At 34.6% G+C, this 14,678-nt stretch overlaps 1 protein-coding gene across 3 annotated transcripts in view; it reads left to right on the top strand.

Moving 5' to 3' along the window:
• The window catches only part of ADAM28 (ADAM metallopeptidase domain 28), a 77,675-nt gene extending 63,395 nt beyond the window's left edge, over positions 1-14,280 (top strand). For 2 of the 3 annotated variants that reach the window (XM_066267301.1, XM_066267293.1), the window contains 8 exons: positions 6,398-6,557; positions 7,223-7,303; positions 7,626-7,704; positions 9,651-9,759; positions 10,643-10,721; positions 11,377-11,442; positions 13,061-13,123; positions 13,659-14,280. In XM_066267301.1, the coding sequence (XP_066123398.1) occupies positions 6,398-6,557; positions 7,223-7,303; positions 7,626-7,704; positions 9,651-9,759; positions 10,643-10,721; positions 11,377-11,442; positions 13,061-13,123; positions 13,659-13,679 (658 nt within the window). In that variant the 3' untranslated portion in view covers positions 13,680-14,280. Of the gene's footprint in view, positions 1-6,397; positions 6,558-7,222; positions 7,304-7,625; positions 7,709-9,650; positions 9,760-10,642; positions 10,722-11,376; positions 11,443-13,060; positions 13,124-13,658 lie in introns of all 3 variants that reach the window. The other variant, XM_066267311.1, reaches the window with a different exon arrangement.
• The last annotated feature ends 398 nt before the right edge of the window (positions 14,281-14,678 follow it).

The raw sequence follows: 14,678 nt of genomic DNA, 5'->3' as shown, positions 1-14,678 counted from the left end.
GGGGTGGAGAAGCTGATGGGCGCTTCTCCTGTGTGCCCTGGCGGGGAATCAAACCCGGGACTCCTGCACGCCAGGCCGATGCTCTACCACTGAGCCAACCGGCCAGGGCCATGTTGAGCATTTTTTGATATGCCTATTGGCCATTTGTATGTCCTCTTTGCAGAAGTCCTCTTTCATTTCTTTTTCCCATTTTTTGATTGAATTGTTTGTCTTCCTGGTGTTGAAATTTACAAGTTCTTTATAAATTTTGGTTATTAACCCCTTATCAGATGTATTCTCAAATATGTTCTCCCATTGTGTAGTTTGTCTTTTTATTCTGTTCTTATTGTCTTTAGCTGTGCAAAATCTTTTTAGTTTGATATAGTTCCATTTAATTATTCTGTCTTTTATTTCACTTCCCCGTGGAGATAAATCAGCAAATATATTGCTCTGAGAGATGTCGGAGAGCTTACTGCCTATATTTTCTTCTAAGATGCTTATGGTTTGATGGCTTATATTTAAGTCTTTTATCCATTTTGAGTTTATTTTTCTGAATGGTGTAAGTTGGTGGTTAAGTTTCATTTTTTTGCAGGTAGCTGTCCAATTTTCCCAACACCATTTAAAAAGAGGCTGTCTTTACTCCACTGTATTTCCTTACCTCCTTTGTGAAATATCAGTTGTCCATAGAGCTGTGGGTTTATTTCTGGGTTCTCTGTTCTGTTCCACTGATCTATATGCCTGTTCTTATGCCAGTACCAGGCTGTTTTGAGTATAATGGTCTTGTAGTATAACTTGATATCAGGAAGTATGATACCTCCCACTTTATTCTTCTATTTAAAGGTTGCTGAGCCTATTCGTGTTCTTTTTGGTTCCATATACATTTTTGAAATATGTGATCTATATTTTTAATTATATCATTGGTATTTTAATTGGTATTGAATTTATAGATTGCGTTGGGTAATATAGACATTTTAATGGTGTTTATTCTTCCTCACTATGAGCATGGTATATGCTTCCACTTGTTTGCCTTTTCCTTGATTTATTTTATCAATGTTTTATAATTTTCCAAATACAAGTCTTTAGTCTCCTTGGTTAAATTTACTCCTAGGTACTTTATTTTTTTGGTTGTAATAGTGAAGGGGATTGTTTCCTTAATTTCTCTTTCTGACTGTTCATTGTTGGCATATAAAAATGCCTCTGATTTCTGAGTATTAATTTTATATCCTGCCACTTTGCTGAATTCATTTATCAGGTCCGAATAGTTTTTCTGACTGAGACTTTAGGGTTTTCTATATATAATATCATATCATCTGCAAATATTGATAGTTTTACTTCTTCTTTTCCAACTTGAATGCCTTTTATTTCTTCTTCTTGTCTGATTGCTGTGGCTAGGACTTCCAGGACTATGTTGAATAAGAGTGGTGAAAGGGGGCACCTCTGCCTTGTTCCTGATCTTAAGGGGATTGCTTTTAATTTTTGCCCATTGAGTATGATGTTGGCTGTGGGTTTGTCATAGATGGATTTTATCATGTTGAGATATGTTCCCTGTATTCCCACTTTGCTGAGAGTTTTGATCATGAATGGGTGCTGGATTTTATCAAATACTTTTTCTGCATCTATTGAAATTATCATGTGGTTTTTCTCCTTCCTATTCTTCATGTGATGAATCACATTGATTGATTTGTGAATATTGTACCAGCCGTGCCTCCCCAAAACAAATCCCACTTGATCATGGTGTATGATTTTTTCCGTATATTGTTGGATTCAGTTTGCTAATATTTTGTTGAGGATTTTAGCATCTAAATTCATCAGGTATATTGGCTTATAATTTTCCTTTTTTGTGTTGTCTTTGCCTGGTTTTGGAATCAGGATTATGCTCGCCTCATAAAAGGAGCTGGAAAGCCTTCCTTCCTCTTGACTTTTTAAAAATAGCTTGAGAAGGATAGGAGTTAGTTCTTCTTTGAATATATGGTAGAATTCACTTGTGAAGCCATCAGGGCCTGGACTTTTCTTTGTTGGGAGTTTTTTGATAACTGTTTTGATCTCATTTGGTGTAATTGCTCTGTTTAGGTTTTCTGATCTTCCAGTTTGATTTTTGGAAGATTGTATGTTTCAAGGAATTTGTCTATTTCATCTAGGTTGCCTACTTTTTTGGCATTCAATTCTTCCTAGTATTTTCTTACAATATTTTGTATATCTGTTGTATCAGTTGTCATTTCTCCACTCTCATTTCTAATTTAATTATTAGAGTCCTCTCTTTTTTTCTTGGTGAATCTGGTTAAAGGTTCATCAATCTTGTTTACCTTTTCAAAGAACCAGATCCTAGCTTCATTGATCCTCTGTATTGTTTCTTTAGCCTCTATGTCATTTATTTCTGCTCTGATCTTTATTATTTCCTTCCTTCTACTAAATTTGGGCTTTACTTGCTGTTCTTTTTCTAGTTCTTTTAGATGCAGGGTTAAGTTGTTTGTTTGAGCTTTTTCTAGCTTCTTGAAGTGTATCTTCAAGAAAGTGCTTTGAACTTTCCTCTCAGTACTGCTTTTGCTGTGTCCCATAAATTTTGAATTGTTGTTTGCTCATTATCATTCATTTGTAGGAATTCTTTTATTTCTTCTTTGATCTTATTCTTGATCCATTCGTTATTTTACAACCTGCTATTTAGTTTCCATATGTTTGAGAATTTTTGAGCTTTTCTGTTGTGGTTGATTTCTAGTTTCATGCCATTGTGATCAGAGAAAGTGTTTGATATGATTTCAATCTTCTTAAATTTGTTGAGACTACTGTTTTACCCTAACATGTGGTCTACCCTAGAGAATGTATCATGGGTTCTTGAAAAGAATGTATATTGTGTTGCTTTAGCATGAAAAGTTCTGAAGATATCTATTAAATTGAGTTGATCTAGTGTGTCCTTTAAGTCTGCTGTTTCTTTGTTAATTTTCTTTCTTGAGGATCTATCTAGTGATGTTAGTGGGGTATTGAAATCCCCTACTATTATAGTATTGCTGTTGATCTCACCCTTTATATCCATCAAAGTCTGCTTTATATATTTAAGTGCTCATATATTAGGTGCATAGATATGTATAATAGTTATATCTTCCTGTTGGATTACTCCCTTTATCATTATGTAGTGGTCTTCTTTACCTCTTACTGTATCCTTTGTTTTAAAGTCCATTTTGTCTGATATAAGTATTGCTAACCCAGCTTTTTTTTTCATTTTTCTTTGAATGAAATGTTTTTTTTTCCCCATCTTTTTACCTTCAATCTATGTGCGTCTTTTGTTTTAAGGTGTGTTTCTCTTGTAGACAGCATATGTACAGCAGCTACCCTATGTCTTTTGATTGGATCATTTAATCCATTTACATTTAAAGTTATTATTTATATGTAGTTTTTATTGCCATTTTATTCTTTAAAGCTGTATTCCTTTTTTGCTATACTCTTTTCACACTTTGATCTGTTTACAACAGGCCCCTTAACATTTCCTGCTGCATTGGCTTGGTTGTAATGAATTCCTTGAGGGTTTTTTTTTTTTTTTTGTCTGGGAAGCTTTTTATTTCTTTTTTTTTAATTTTAAATGATAGCCTTGCTGGATAAAGTAATGTTGGTTGTTTGGTTGTTGGTTCTTGTTCTGCATTACTTTGAATATTTCTTGCCATATCCTTCTGGCCTCAAGCGTTTCTGTTGAGAAGTCTGATATCATCTTTTTGGGGGCTCCTTTGTAGGTGATAGTCTTTTTTCCTCTAGCAGCTTTTAATATTTTCTCTTTATCACTTAGCTTTGGTATTTTAATTATGATGTGTCTTGATGTAGGTTTCTTTGGGTTTCTCTTTAATGGAGTTCTCTGTACTTCTTGAACATGTGAGAGTTTATCCTGCATTAATTTAGGGAAGTTTTCGGGTATGATATGATTGAACAAAGTCTTTATCCCTTGTTCTTTTTCTTCTTCTTCAGGAACCCCTATGATGCAGATGTTATTTCTCTTCATGTTGTCACAGAGCTCTCTAAGAGTTTCCTCAGACTTTTTGAGTCTCTTTTCTTTTTTTTTCTCTGCTTTCTTACCTTCATTCAAGTTGTCCTCCAACTCACTAATTCGATCCTCAGCTCTATCCATCCTGTTTTTAATTCCTTCCATTGTGGTCTTCATTTCTTATATTGTATTTGTCAACTCCCACTGAGTCTTTTTTAATATTTCAGTATTTTTTTATGCTTGCTATTTTTTTATTTAGGTGTTCATAATGACCATCCATTGTTGTTCTAAGATCCTTAAGCATCCTTACAATCATTATTTTGAACTTCGCATCAGGAAGTTTGGTTATTTTCATATCACTCAGTTCATCTCCTGATCGTTTCTCTTGTGGTTTCATTTGGATTGCACTTCTTTGTCTTCTCATTATGTCTGTGTGTTTGGGTGTTTTGTTTGTAGAGCTGGTTGATTCTAGGCTTGGTGTTGTCTGCCTTCAGTTTTCAATTGTGTTATTTCTAGATCTTCTTGGGTTGGTATCAGCTATTTTTTGTAATCCACATTTGGATTTGGGCCACTTTGAAGTCTTGACTTGTTTATTTTTTTTAACAGGTGATAGTCTTGTTTACTGATCTCAGCAGGGGGCTTCCTTGAAACTGTATCCAGGAATGCTGTGGGTGTAACTTGAGACTCTGAAGGCCTCTTCTACCAGTAAATCTCTCTGAGGGCAGGATGTTTTCTCAGCTTCAGTAGGGGGAGTTGTATCTCAGATCTCCATGGAGACCTGACTTACTGCCCCTCCTCCCCACTTCTTGTTTTCAGCTGTCTTGTAGCGCTGATTGGAACTGGAGAGATGTGTGGAGATCTGTGATCCAGAAGCAATTTAATCTTTTGTTTTGTGGAAGGATCAGTCCCTCCCCAGCTATGGCTGCCTCCATCACTGGATGAGTCAGCTTTTTAGGTCGTCCCCTGCATTCCTCTGCCCCTCACAGTCTGTCCCTCTCTCTCCCCTTTCCTCTTGGAAGAGAAGCTGGTCCTTTCAACACACCTCACTCCCTGGTCACCAGGCAAGTGACTGTGAGCAGTATTTTCTGCTCTTTTCCCTAAAGTGAGAGTCCCTCTGGGCTCTCAGCTTCACCCCCCACTTTGTTCCTGCAAGTACGGGAGATTCAGGCACTTTCTACCAGGTTTGTTGTGGCTTCTTCTTTGCTCCTTGGTTTTTGAGAGCTGTTCTTGTAGTCCAGACTTGGTTTTTCAGGTTGATTGTTCCTAAATTGATTTGTATTCCAGTTTGGTGGTGAGAGCTGGGAGTCTGTGCATCTGCCTACTCTGCTGCCATCTTCAGGTCTCTCTTCAAATTCTTCTTGATTTGCATCCTCACTTGCAATTTTTTTTTTACCTATGGATGAAATGAGCATTACTAAATTCGCTTAGAATATGCTGTTGCACAAATGAACATTGAAAAACAGTAAGGAATATAAATTTGTGATTTCCACATTGGGCAGCTACCGAGGCACTCACCTTAGAGAGTACCCTGATCACACATGCCTTTTTAACAATCGGTTCACCAAACTCAACATAAAATTAGGTATTGGTTCTGCCAAACTGGTGTTAACCAGCTGAACCCTACTACTGCTTTCTCTGCCTGTCAATCATATTTTCTAACCACCCTAAAGACATCAGAAGACTGATTCTTATCTGTTCTCAAAGTAGTTTTACACAGCCCTCTTCTGAATTCTGCATAAAGCAATTCACTCTAATGTTATTAGCATATTAGCACTGTCTTTAGTCTCCTTAAAAGTAAATAACTAGTTTTATTGAGTGTTGGGTAGTTTCCTTTCTTTTTGTAGGGAGATAGTTTTTTCAGTAACCCCACATGATGGCATGGGGGATATTGACATAGCCGCAGCTGAGAAAATTATTCTGCTGCAAATTGTGAAAATAAGTAAGGAATGTTAGCTGAAACTGACTTCCTAGGTGCCTTCCATTATGTTAGAAATTCATTCCCCTTGTATTTTCTAGTTCCATCATGTATATGACCTCCATTTTCAAGTGTTTCTCTTGGTCTGTTTAGCTTCTCCAGAACCAGTCCCATCACTGTCCTATAAGCAAAAATGGAAAACAAAACAAAAATGTAAGGCTACCTTCAAGAGTTAGTACTTAAGACTCTATTTCCTTCCCACTGCCAAATCTTAGGCCATTGGCCAAAAGTAATTGCATGGGTATCAGAGAAATGTGTTTTTGTTGCTGTTGTTACAGCAACAATGTGCCTTTGCATATTCAATGGTTCTATTATTGAAGAATAAGAGGGAAATTGGTATTAAGGAGAACCAGTAGTCTCTGCTATAGGGAGAAATACCATTAGTTAAATATTGATAGTCAAGGAGCTATTGATATTTGTATAAAACTTCAGTTTAAGTCTTTGTATTTCAACTGCAGTGAATTTTGACTTTTCCTCAGTGATGCCATGTGTGGGAAGTTGTTCTGTCGAGGTGGATCAGATAATTTGCGCTGGAAGGGAAATATAGTAACTTTTTTGACATGTAAAACATTTGATCCTGAAGACAACAGTCAAGAAATAAGCATGGTGGCCAATGGAACTAAGTGTGGGGATAAGAAGGTAAGTTAAAATTGTAGTTTTTATTCAAATTTTTTTGTTTTTTGTTTTGTTTTGTTTTTTCAAGGCCTCCTTGTGTTTTTTAGGAGCAATTTTCAAGGCAATGTTTATGTCATGTGTGTATGCCTGCTTGCATTTATTCCTTTAGTATTATTTAATAAGGACTTTTATGTGCTTTGCACTAGGTTCTTAAACCTAGATAAATTTTATTACTCCCAAATTGGTAGGTGTTTAATGAGTGATAGTCACTCTGATAATAATAGATTAACAATACTATTTATTTTTACATAAATAATAATTTTTTAGTATTGCAGAAGATATGACATTAGCATTTTCCACAATATTTTTGGCTGTAATGGGTACTTTGTATCATGTGTAATGTTCAGCTTTGTGCTTAAGATTTGGACTGAAGAGGTGGATTAAGGGAATGACCCTTGAGGTACAAAGTGACTTTAAAGAGGATTTTCTAAACATTTTATTATAAAAATTACCTAAATCCTATTTTCCTATTTTCAGAAGAGTGCTGTGATTTCTCTAATAAAGAGAGTAACTTTAATAATGGCAATAGTGGCTAATAATATAAGACCAAATTCAATGCAGACAACAATTTGCAGAACTGATGTCATTGGACATTTATGTCAACTTCATGATTTTCACCTCATTTTCAGGTTTGCATTAATGCAGAATGTGTGGATATCGAGAGAGCCTACAAATCAACCAATTGCTCATCTAAGTGCAAAGGACATGCTGTAGGTTTTTAAAATGTTTCCTCAAGCTTGCTGAATCTTACATAGTGTTTAAGTCCATTTTGATAATGTAAGCAAATGTTGCAGCATGAAATGGTTAACATGACTATGTTTGTCTAACCCTCAGTGATGTGTCTCAATGAAAAAGTTCTTCTAAGAACCTGGTAGATATGAAATTCCTGCTATTGATTCGTACGTTATGTAGATGGCAGAAAGACACAGAATAGAATGTTCTCAGAATGAATTTAATAGGAACTGCATAAGCCCTTGGGTCTGTGGTCAGTCTAATGTGGAAACTGACAAGATCATTGCCCCTCACCCCCAGGTGTGTGACCACGAGCTCCAGTGTCAGTGTGAAGAGGGCTGGGCCCCTCCTGATTGTGATGACTCCACCGTGGTCTTCCGTAGGTAACATTACATGTCTAACCTGAGAAATTGCTCTTCTTTTCCAAGCTTTCCTTTCATATAACAAAATATTTCATTTTTTTTCTTTTCTCTCCTTTGGGAATTCTTGTTCTGTAAATAACTGTCTACAATATCAATCTTCAAAGTCTCTTTAAACAATTTTTAATCCTATTTTCCACCCTTTGCATTTGCTCTACATACAAAAGATTTTCTCAAAACTTATATTTGTTATCTTATTTTAATTCCCTAAATTTTCTTGTTTTATGTTTCATTTTCATACCAGCCTTGACTTAGTGTGTAGATGTAACATCCTCATAAAACTCTCCAAAAATATGACAGATTATTTTTGTAGGTTTAATTCTGAAATATGAATTATCTCTATTTCTTTTGAGTTTGACTGTTCTGTTTTTCCACCTTGTCTCTTGTATTCAATTGTGTTGTTTTGCTCCAGGGTATGTGATATTTTGTTGAATATGGGATTAGGTTGACTTGAATTAGTTTATATGGGTTTTCTTTGCATGTGTGTGTACTTGTTGTACCGGCAATAACCTCTCTTGATGGGAGATCTGGCTGTGAACTCTATCTGGGAAGAAATAGACACATGTCCCTGCAGGCCATCAGGATGGGAAGCAGCCAGAGTAGATCCCACTTCTAGTCACTATGGTGAAGGGTCCTTTGCCATGAGAAGAGAGGTCTTTAGTTCATTTATTTCCTGAGAAAGTTGCTTTTCCTTTGCACTCAGTCTCTCTTTGATTCTTCTTTCTCTCTCTGATCTTGTTTGGATATCTGCTGTTAACTTCTATGCTGCCTGTCAAACACTTGCATCCCCCATTACTTTTAGAGAGTTCTCTAGAAGGGCTTTGTCTTGAGGCCCTCTTGTTCTATATACATACATAAGGAGTAAGGACGGGCCTGAATGAATCATCTGTCCCAAGTTCACAATCTCTGTTGACTTCTTAAGAAGAATAAAATAGCATATACTTCTGATGTTTGGAACTATAATTTAGTCTGTTTCTGTTCACATAAATTTTTTTACTTTCTATATTTCTGTAATTATTTTCATTTTTATAGAGGATGGAAAGTATCAGACATTGAACTAAAATTGTCTTACCTAGAATTCTGCTACTACTGTCTGCATGTATGTGTATTCACACTTGTGAACTTTCCTTGCATTTATATAAAATATAATCTTATTGACTTGTTGCTCTCTGTAATAAGAGAGTGACAGCTGTTTACTCTTCAAATTTGTACCTCCTGGGACCTGTGATTTCTGATTATTATAAGAAAAGTGAATATTTGAAATTTGAAAAAAAATTAAGTTACATTTATTACTTAGATAAGTAGATAAAAGAAAAAAAACACCATATAGATCAAGAAAATTTGTTCAAACTCTTCCCAAATTCACAGGATCACATAATTCTTTTTCAATGTATAATTTTTCCAGTATAGAGTAAAAATCAGTAGAACACTGAGTCATGTCTTTATCAATTGTCTTACCTCTCAGCTTGTTATTTGCTACTAATGGAAATATAATTTCAAGGCTTCAATTTCTTTTCCCCTGTCTCATTTCAGAGTTGAATTTTAAAAATATTTTACTCTTTTCTGTCATCCCCTTACTTAATATATGTGCTAATCTCACAGCCATTCATTTTTCAGTTATTATAAACATTATTCCTTCTAATAATTCTCAGTAGTATTTGCTTTCCATATCTCCTGTGAAATGTTTTATATAAGTTTCTTTTTTATTTCTCCTACCTAAATCATATTTTACTAATCATGATCAAATTAATATTCATTTTACTAGCTGTGAGCAATTTTCTAGAGAATACATGTTCTCTGGGGAAAGGGTAGCTGACATTTGTACTAAATGAAGAATAAAGACTAATGTGATGTGTCTGTGTGAATTTCTCCCACCCTCACTGAGCCTGGGTTCTCTTTGTTGCAGATTTCTCCATTGTGGTTGGGGTGCTGTTCCCTGTGGCCGTCATATTTGTGGTGGTTACTATAGTAATCTGGCACCACAGCACCAGAAGAAAGCAGAAGAAAGAACAGAAGTAGCCTTTTATCTGGGGAATTTTTGGCTTTTAATTTACTTTAAATTCAAAGATTTGACCCAAATTCTCAAATTTAATTTTGGTTTACTTCAAATATCTAGAAATAAATGCAGTTACATTTTGCTTGGACCAGAAGCTGGGTTTCTCTTTTACTGAGAAATATTCCACAGCAAGACATGTCATTTTTTTCTGTTAATTAATGTATACAGAATTAATAATGAGATTAATTCTCTCATTATTAAGTATTTTGCACTCATTTTAAGAATACATCTATTATTATCTTAGGACTATGCTAAATCCTTTTACGTGCATTATCTCATTTAATCTTCACAAGAATGCCATGAGGTAACAACTATTATTTTTATTCTATAGATGAAAAGATGTTATCTATTAATTTTACAACAATCCTGCAAGGTCATGCATATTACATTTTTACTGTTGTGCAAAGAGAAGCTCAGAAAGGTTAATAAATATGTTCAAAATCATACAAAGTAAGTGATACAGTCTTGATACACACCAGGATCAGTCAGTCTTTGAACATGCTCTTGACACTACAACATTTTCTTGCATTCTTAAAGACTGGCTATTTACCCATAATGGGCTACTAATAAATATTGAAGGAATAAAATAAGTCATTAATTAAATGGCAAAATTTAGATAAAAATTAGATTCAACCCCATTGTTATTTGGAACCAGGGCTCTGCAAGAGACTCAAAAAAATTGGTGGTAGTGATTATTAGTTATAGGACATGGAAGTCTGAAGGACATCCAAGGGACCCAGGATGATACAACAGTGAAAGGAAATTAGCAACTTTCTATTGAATTTCTCCCTCATGCTGAACAAACTGCTAAGTCAATTTGTATAATATTCTTTGACCTACAGGCCACTCTCCAATACTGGCAGCCGACCACGCAGACAGAAGAGGAAACCTCAGACAGTGAAGGCTATTCAACCCCCAGAGGTGAGCATAGCTTATACTGTGCTTGCTGTGGACTCCATTTCGTGATTCTTTCTCTTGTCCTGGCCATCTAGCTACCATTCTACTCATCAGTGTTTGACAGATTCACTGCACTTGTGAGTATGCAACAAGGACTGTGAACTCTGTAACTACACATACAGAAAGTTCTCCTCTGCCTCTGGCTAAATGCAGACGACTTTCCCTAACGTGCAGAAATCCAGAGGCATTTTTGAACAAAATGCAAACCGAAAAAAGATAACAGAAGAACAGATGTCAGATCTCTCTTTCTTTTTCTTTCTCTTTTTTGATTTCTTATTCCTTGAAAAATGTCCCAGTAAAGGCAGTAATACATACATTTTTATGAAAATATATGTAATATGTATAAGCCCTAACACTCTGGTTGTGTCCTGCAAGTTTAAAAAATTTTAGCAGAAGTTGATTAACGATAATGACATTGGTAATAATGTTTTTGATGGACACTTACCAACCTCTGATAGCTGTGGACACAGCAGAGGGCAGCAGCTGGACCACTGCGATTTCCCATCCAGTCTTCTGTATCATCTTAGTGCTGGTCTCCCATGTTCTGAAAGGACTGCTTATTTGAAAATTGAACATAGAAAATTGATGTTTATTTTAAAATATTTTTCTTTCTTTTTAGATGAATCAGATGAAGCTTCATGCCCCTAATCTGCCAATAGATGGCCATGAGCCTCCAGCTTCTTTTGTGAGTTAGCCACTTTCCTAAATATCACTTCCAATCTAGCCTTAAGGAATACTAGTGAAAGACATAATCCACAATGCCCAATTATTTCTTTAGAAGAATATTGCAATCTGTGTGAATATTAATATAAAGTATATATTCTTCTACACAACTTTTTGAAAATATAAAATGTGATAATGTGTGTCTATTATACTCCTAAATTTAACCCTTAAAACAGAATTTCCATGTTTCTAAAGCTGATAACTCACTACAGGAAGAGTGCCTTCGGCTTTACAGAGTGGCATCTCAATCATGCAGCTAGTAACATTGGATTCATTTCTCAATTGTATGCGTTCACCTAAATGGAAGCAATCGAACTTGTGGGTTTAGATCATTCTCATGTGTAAAGTCGATTTAGACCATTCTCAAGTGTAAAGTCATAAATTAACCATTTCTGAAAATAATTTAAGCATGTCTACTAATCACATCTGTTTTTAGGGCCCAATCATTGAATTATTGTTTTTTACTTCTTACTAGCTAATTACAAAGCCAGAGTGTCCACCACCTCCAAACCCTACATTTCTGTCATCTTTTTCCTTCCTTGTATCACATAGTCACTGGTGAATTTTTTAATGTCTCTTGTGCTCAAGGTGAATAGTGTCTCTAAATCTGTGGGTTCTTTTTCAAGATATGTCCTCTCTATGCTAATCTGAGATATCATAGCAAGGCCTACTTACTATGTATACATTATTATGGGTGTAAATTTGTTATTATTGTTGAAAATATATAGTTATGTTATATAATTGTTGGGAAATGATAAATAGTTCTGCTGTCGAGGACACACTGTCTTTTTCAATTGATAGTTTCTAGATGCTGATTTTGGAAGATGTAAAATTTTATTATAAATATTATTTTACTTTTTTATTTCTTATAGATAGAATAAGGCTTATGTTGCTCATATTTTCTATAGGACGTAGGCCATGAAAGACAGACCACATACAGGCAAACCTTGACTAAAAGCCAGCATTCACGAAGTAAAAGATAGAATTCATTCACTCAAATAGTTAATGAATATATTCCCTCAAATTTGTTGTTCTGTTTTGGGTAAATAAAAGAACTAAAATTTAAGGTTCTTTTTTTTTTCAAGAAATTTTACAATTGACCTGGCTGGATAGCTTGGTTGGTTAGAGTATCATTATGAAGCACAGAGGTTGCTGGTTTGATCCACAGTCAGGGCATATACAAGAACAGATCAATGTTTCTGTCTCTTTCTCCTTTCTTGCTGAAATCAATAAGTAAAAAATTTTAAAAAGTAAAAATTTTCTTAAAAATTTTACAATTTCAGTAGGAAAACAAGTGAAATATATATAAAGCACTTAATTGCTCATATGTTATTTATGCTAAAGCTGGTGTTCCTGATGAGAAAATATGGTGAGGAGAAAACCAATGGGTTCAGAGTGGTTAAAGCAGGAAGATCGATTGACCAAGTAGCTGAAATTTGAAGTAAACCTTGAAAGTTGGGTAGAATTTAAATGAGTGATGAGAAGGTCAGGAATGATTTAAATAAGGAAACAAGTATAGCTAAGGTGGGAAATGCATAGCATGTCTAATGACTTAACATTTTTTTTTGTCCCTAATATAGCATAAAGAAAGAAAGATACTTTCCACTACTGTTTGCAAGGATAAGCCAATGTCTATGCCTAAGGTAAGAGATCTCTAGCCAAACCATTATAATCTTGTAGCATCTTTAGTGACTGGGTGAGAAATTCTAACCACATCTTCCTAGAAGATTTTCACTAAGAATATCTGTATGACTGTAGGATGGGTACTAACATATGTTTTCCTTCTGAGTTTGACCAACAATCAAGAGGAAGAAGATGCTTGGGTCTTAGCTATAAAATGACAATGATCCTAATATTCTTTATTTTCTCAGATAGTAAAATAGAGGAAGTAGCCTATGGAATAATAATTACTTAAGATCTCATAACTCTTCTCCTGCTCCCACACCATCTCCATATTATGCTAATTAGCTGGATGGATATTTACATCCTAGGGTAACATTTTTCTCATCTTCTTTTCTTATACTTTGTTTTCATTCCTTCACTGTAATGGATCAAATAATTCATAAAATAGAAAGTATGATTACAGAGAATTAATTTTAATTCCTTGATATTTCAGTTATGAGACATATATACATTTTTTAGGAAAAGTTGATAATTGAAGGGTTTTGTCTTTTTTAGGGCTCAAATCCAAATGTCTGAAGCAATGGCTAAGCAAGAATTGGTGAGTTAATGATCAACTTGGAAGACTGGACAATCTTCATAGAAGAAAAATACACAGAGTATCTTCTTACTATTTGCTCTTAATATCCCAGGAGGTTAACATTTCCTGATTCATGTTATATTTGAAACAAAATATAGAAAAAATTTTCACCATACTCAGAGGAGGGAAGGTGACTCTACAGATACAGCTATGAAATTAAAATCTCTAATTAGGTGACTTTCCTACCCACTCGCCCACCTTTTTGTTTATATGGTGATGTTGACTAATATTTGTTCAAATATTTTGAACACCTTGTTTTTCTCATTTGTAAGAATTAATTCACCCTCTAATGAAAACAAAGAATAAGAAATCACAAGATACTGGGAAGGATGTGAGAAAATAGTACATTCATCATTAGAGGTTTAACACCAACTTGATTGTTTTAACTATTAATCAGTCAAATTAGAACTCTTTGTCAAGAAGAAAAATTATATAAACACTTTCTGATTTATATATCTCTTTTCTACGCTATCTTCAACAATCTATATTAGTTGTGTAATTTGAGGTTTGCTACAATTGAATAAAATTTACTAATTAAAATATTTTTCATAGAAATTTGTATAATTTAGTTACTGGCAAGGTTAAAGTGAGGTTTTCTTTCTAAGGAAAGAACTTTTAGTTAAATTTTTTAAAAAATCAGAGCTTGTAAATTGGTAGCCTTCCAGATATGTATGAATTGCAGATTTAGTCTTATTAGACCTGAATAATTTGGGCCTCAAAGTATTTTAATATGATTTAAATTTATTGCCAATATTTAAAAATTGGAACAGCTTGCATAAACATTCAGATTTCCATCTTATTAAAAGTAATCAAGAGGTTTGTCAACACCAGAATCACAGGCTCATAGCAACCATCAGCTTAACAGACTGGTGCTGGAGCACACATTGTTGGTAGCTTGCTAAGTAACTCTTTTTTGCTTTTGGAATGCCAATTTGTTC

Source organism: Saccopteryx bilineata, chromosome 1 (assembly GCF_036850765.1).
Source record: "Saccopteryx bilineata isolate mSacBil1 chromosome 1, mSacBil1_pri_phased_curated, whole genome shotgun sequence".
Classification (NCBI taxonomy): domain Eukaryota; kingdom Metazoa; phylum Chordata; class Mammalia; order Chiroptera; family Emballonuridae; genus Saccopteryx; species Saccopteryx bilineata.
The sequence above is the reverse complement of the archived record's forward strand: the minus strand, read 5'-3'. Positions and strand labels throughout refer to the sequence as shown.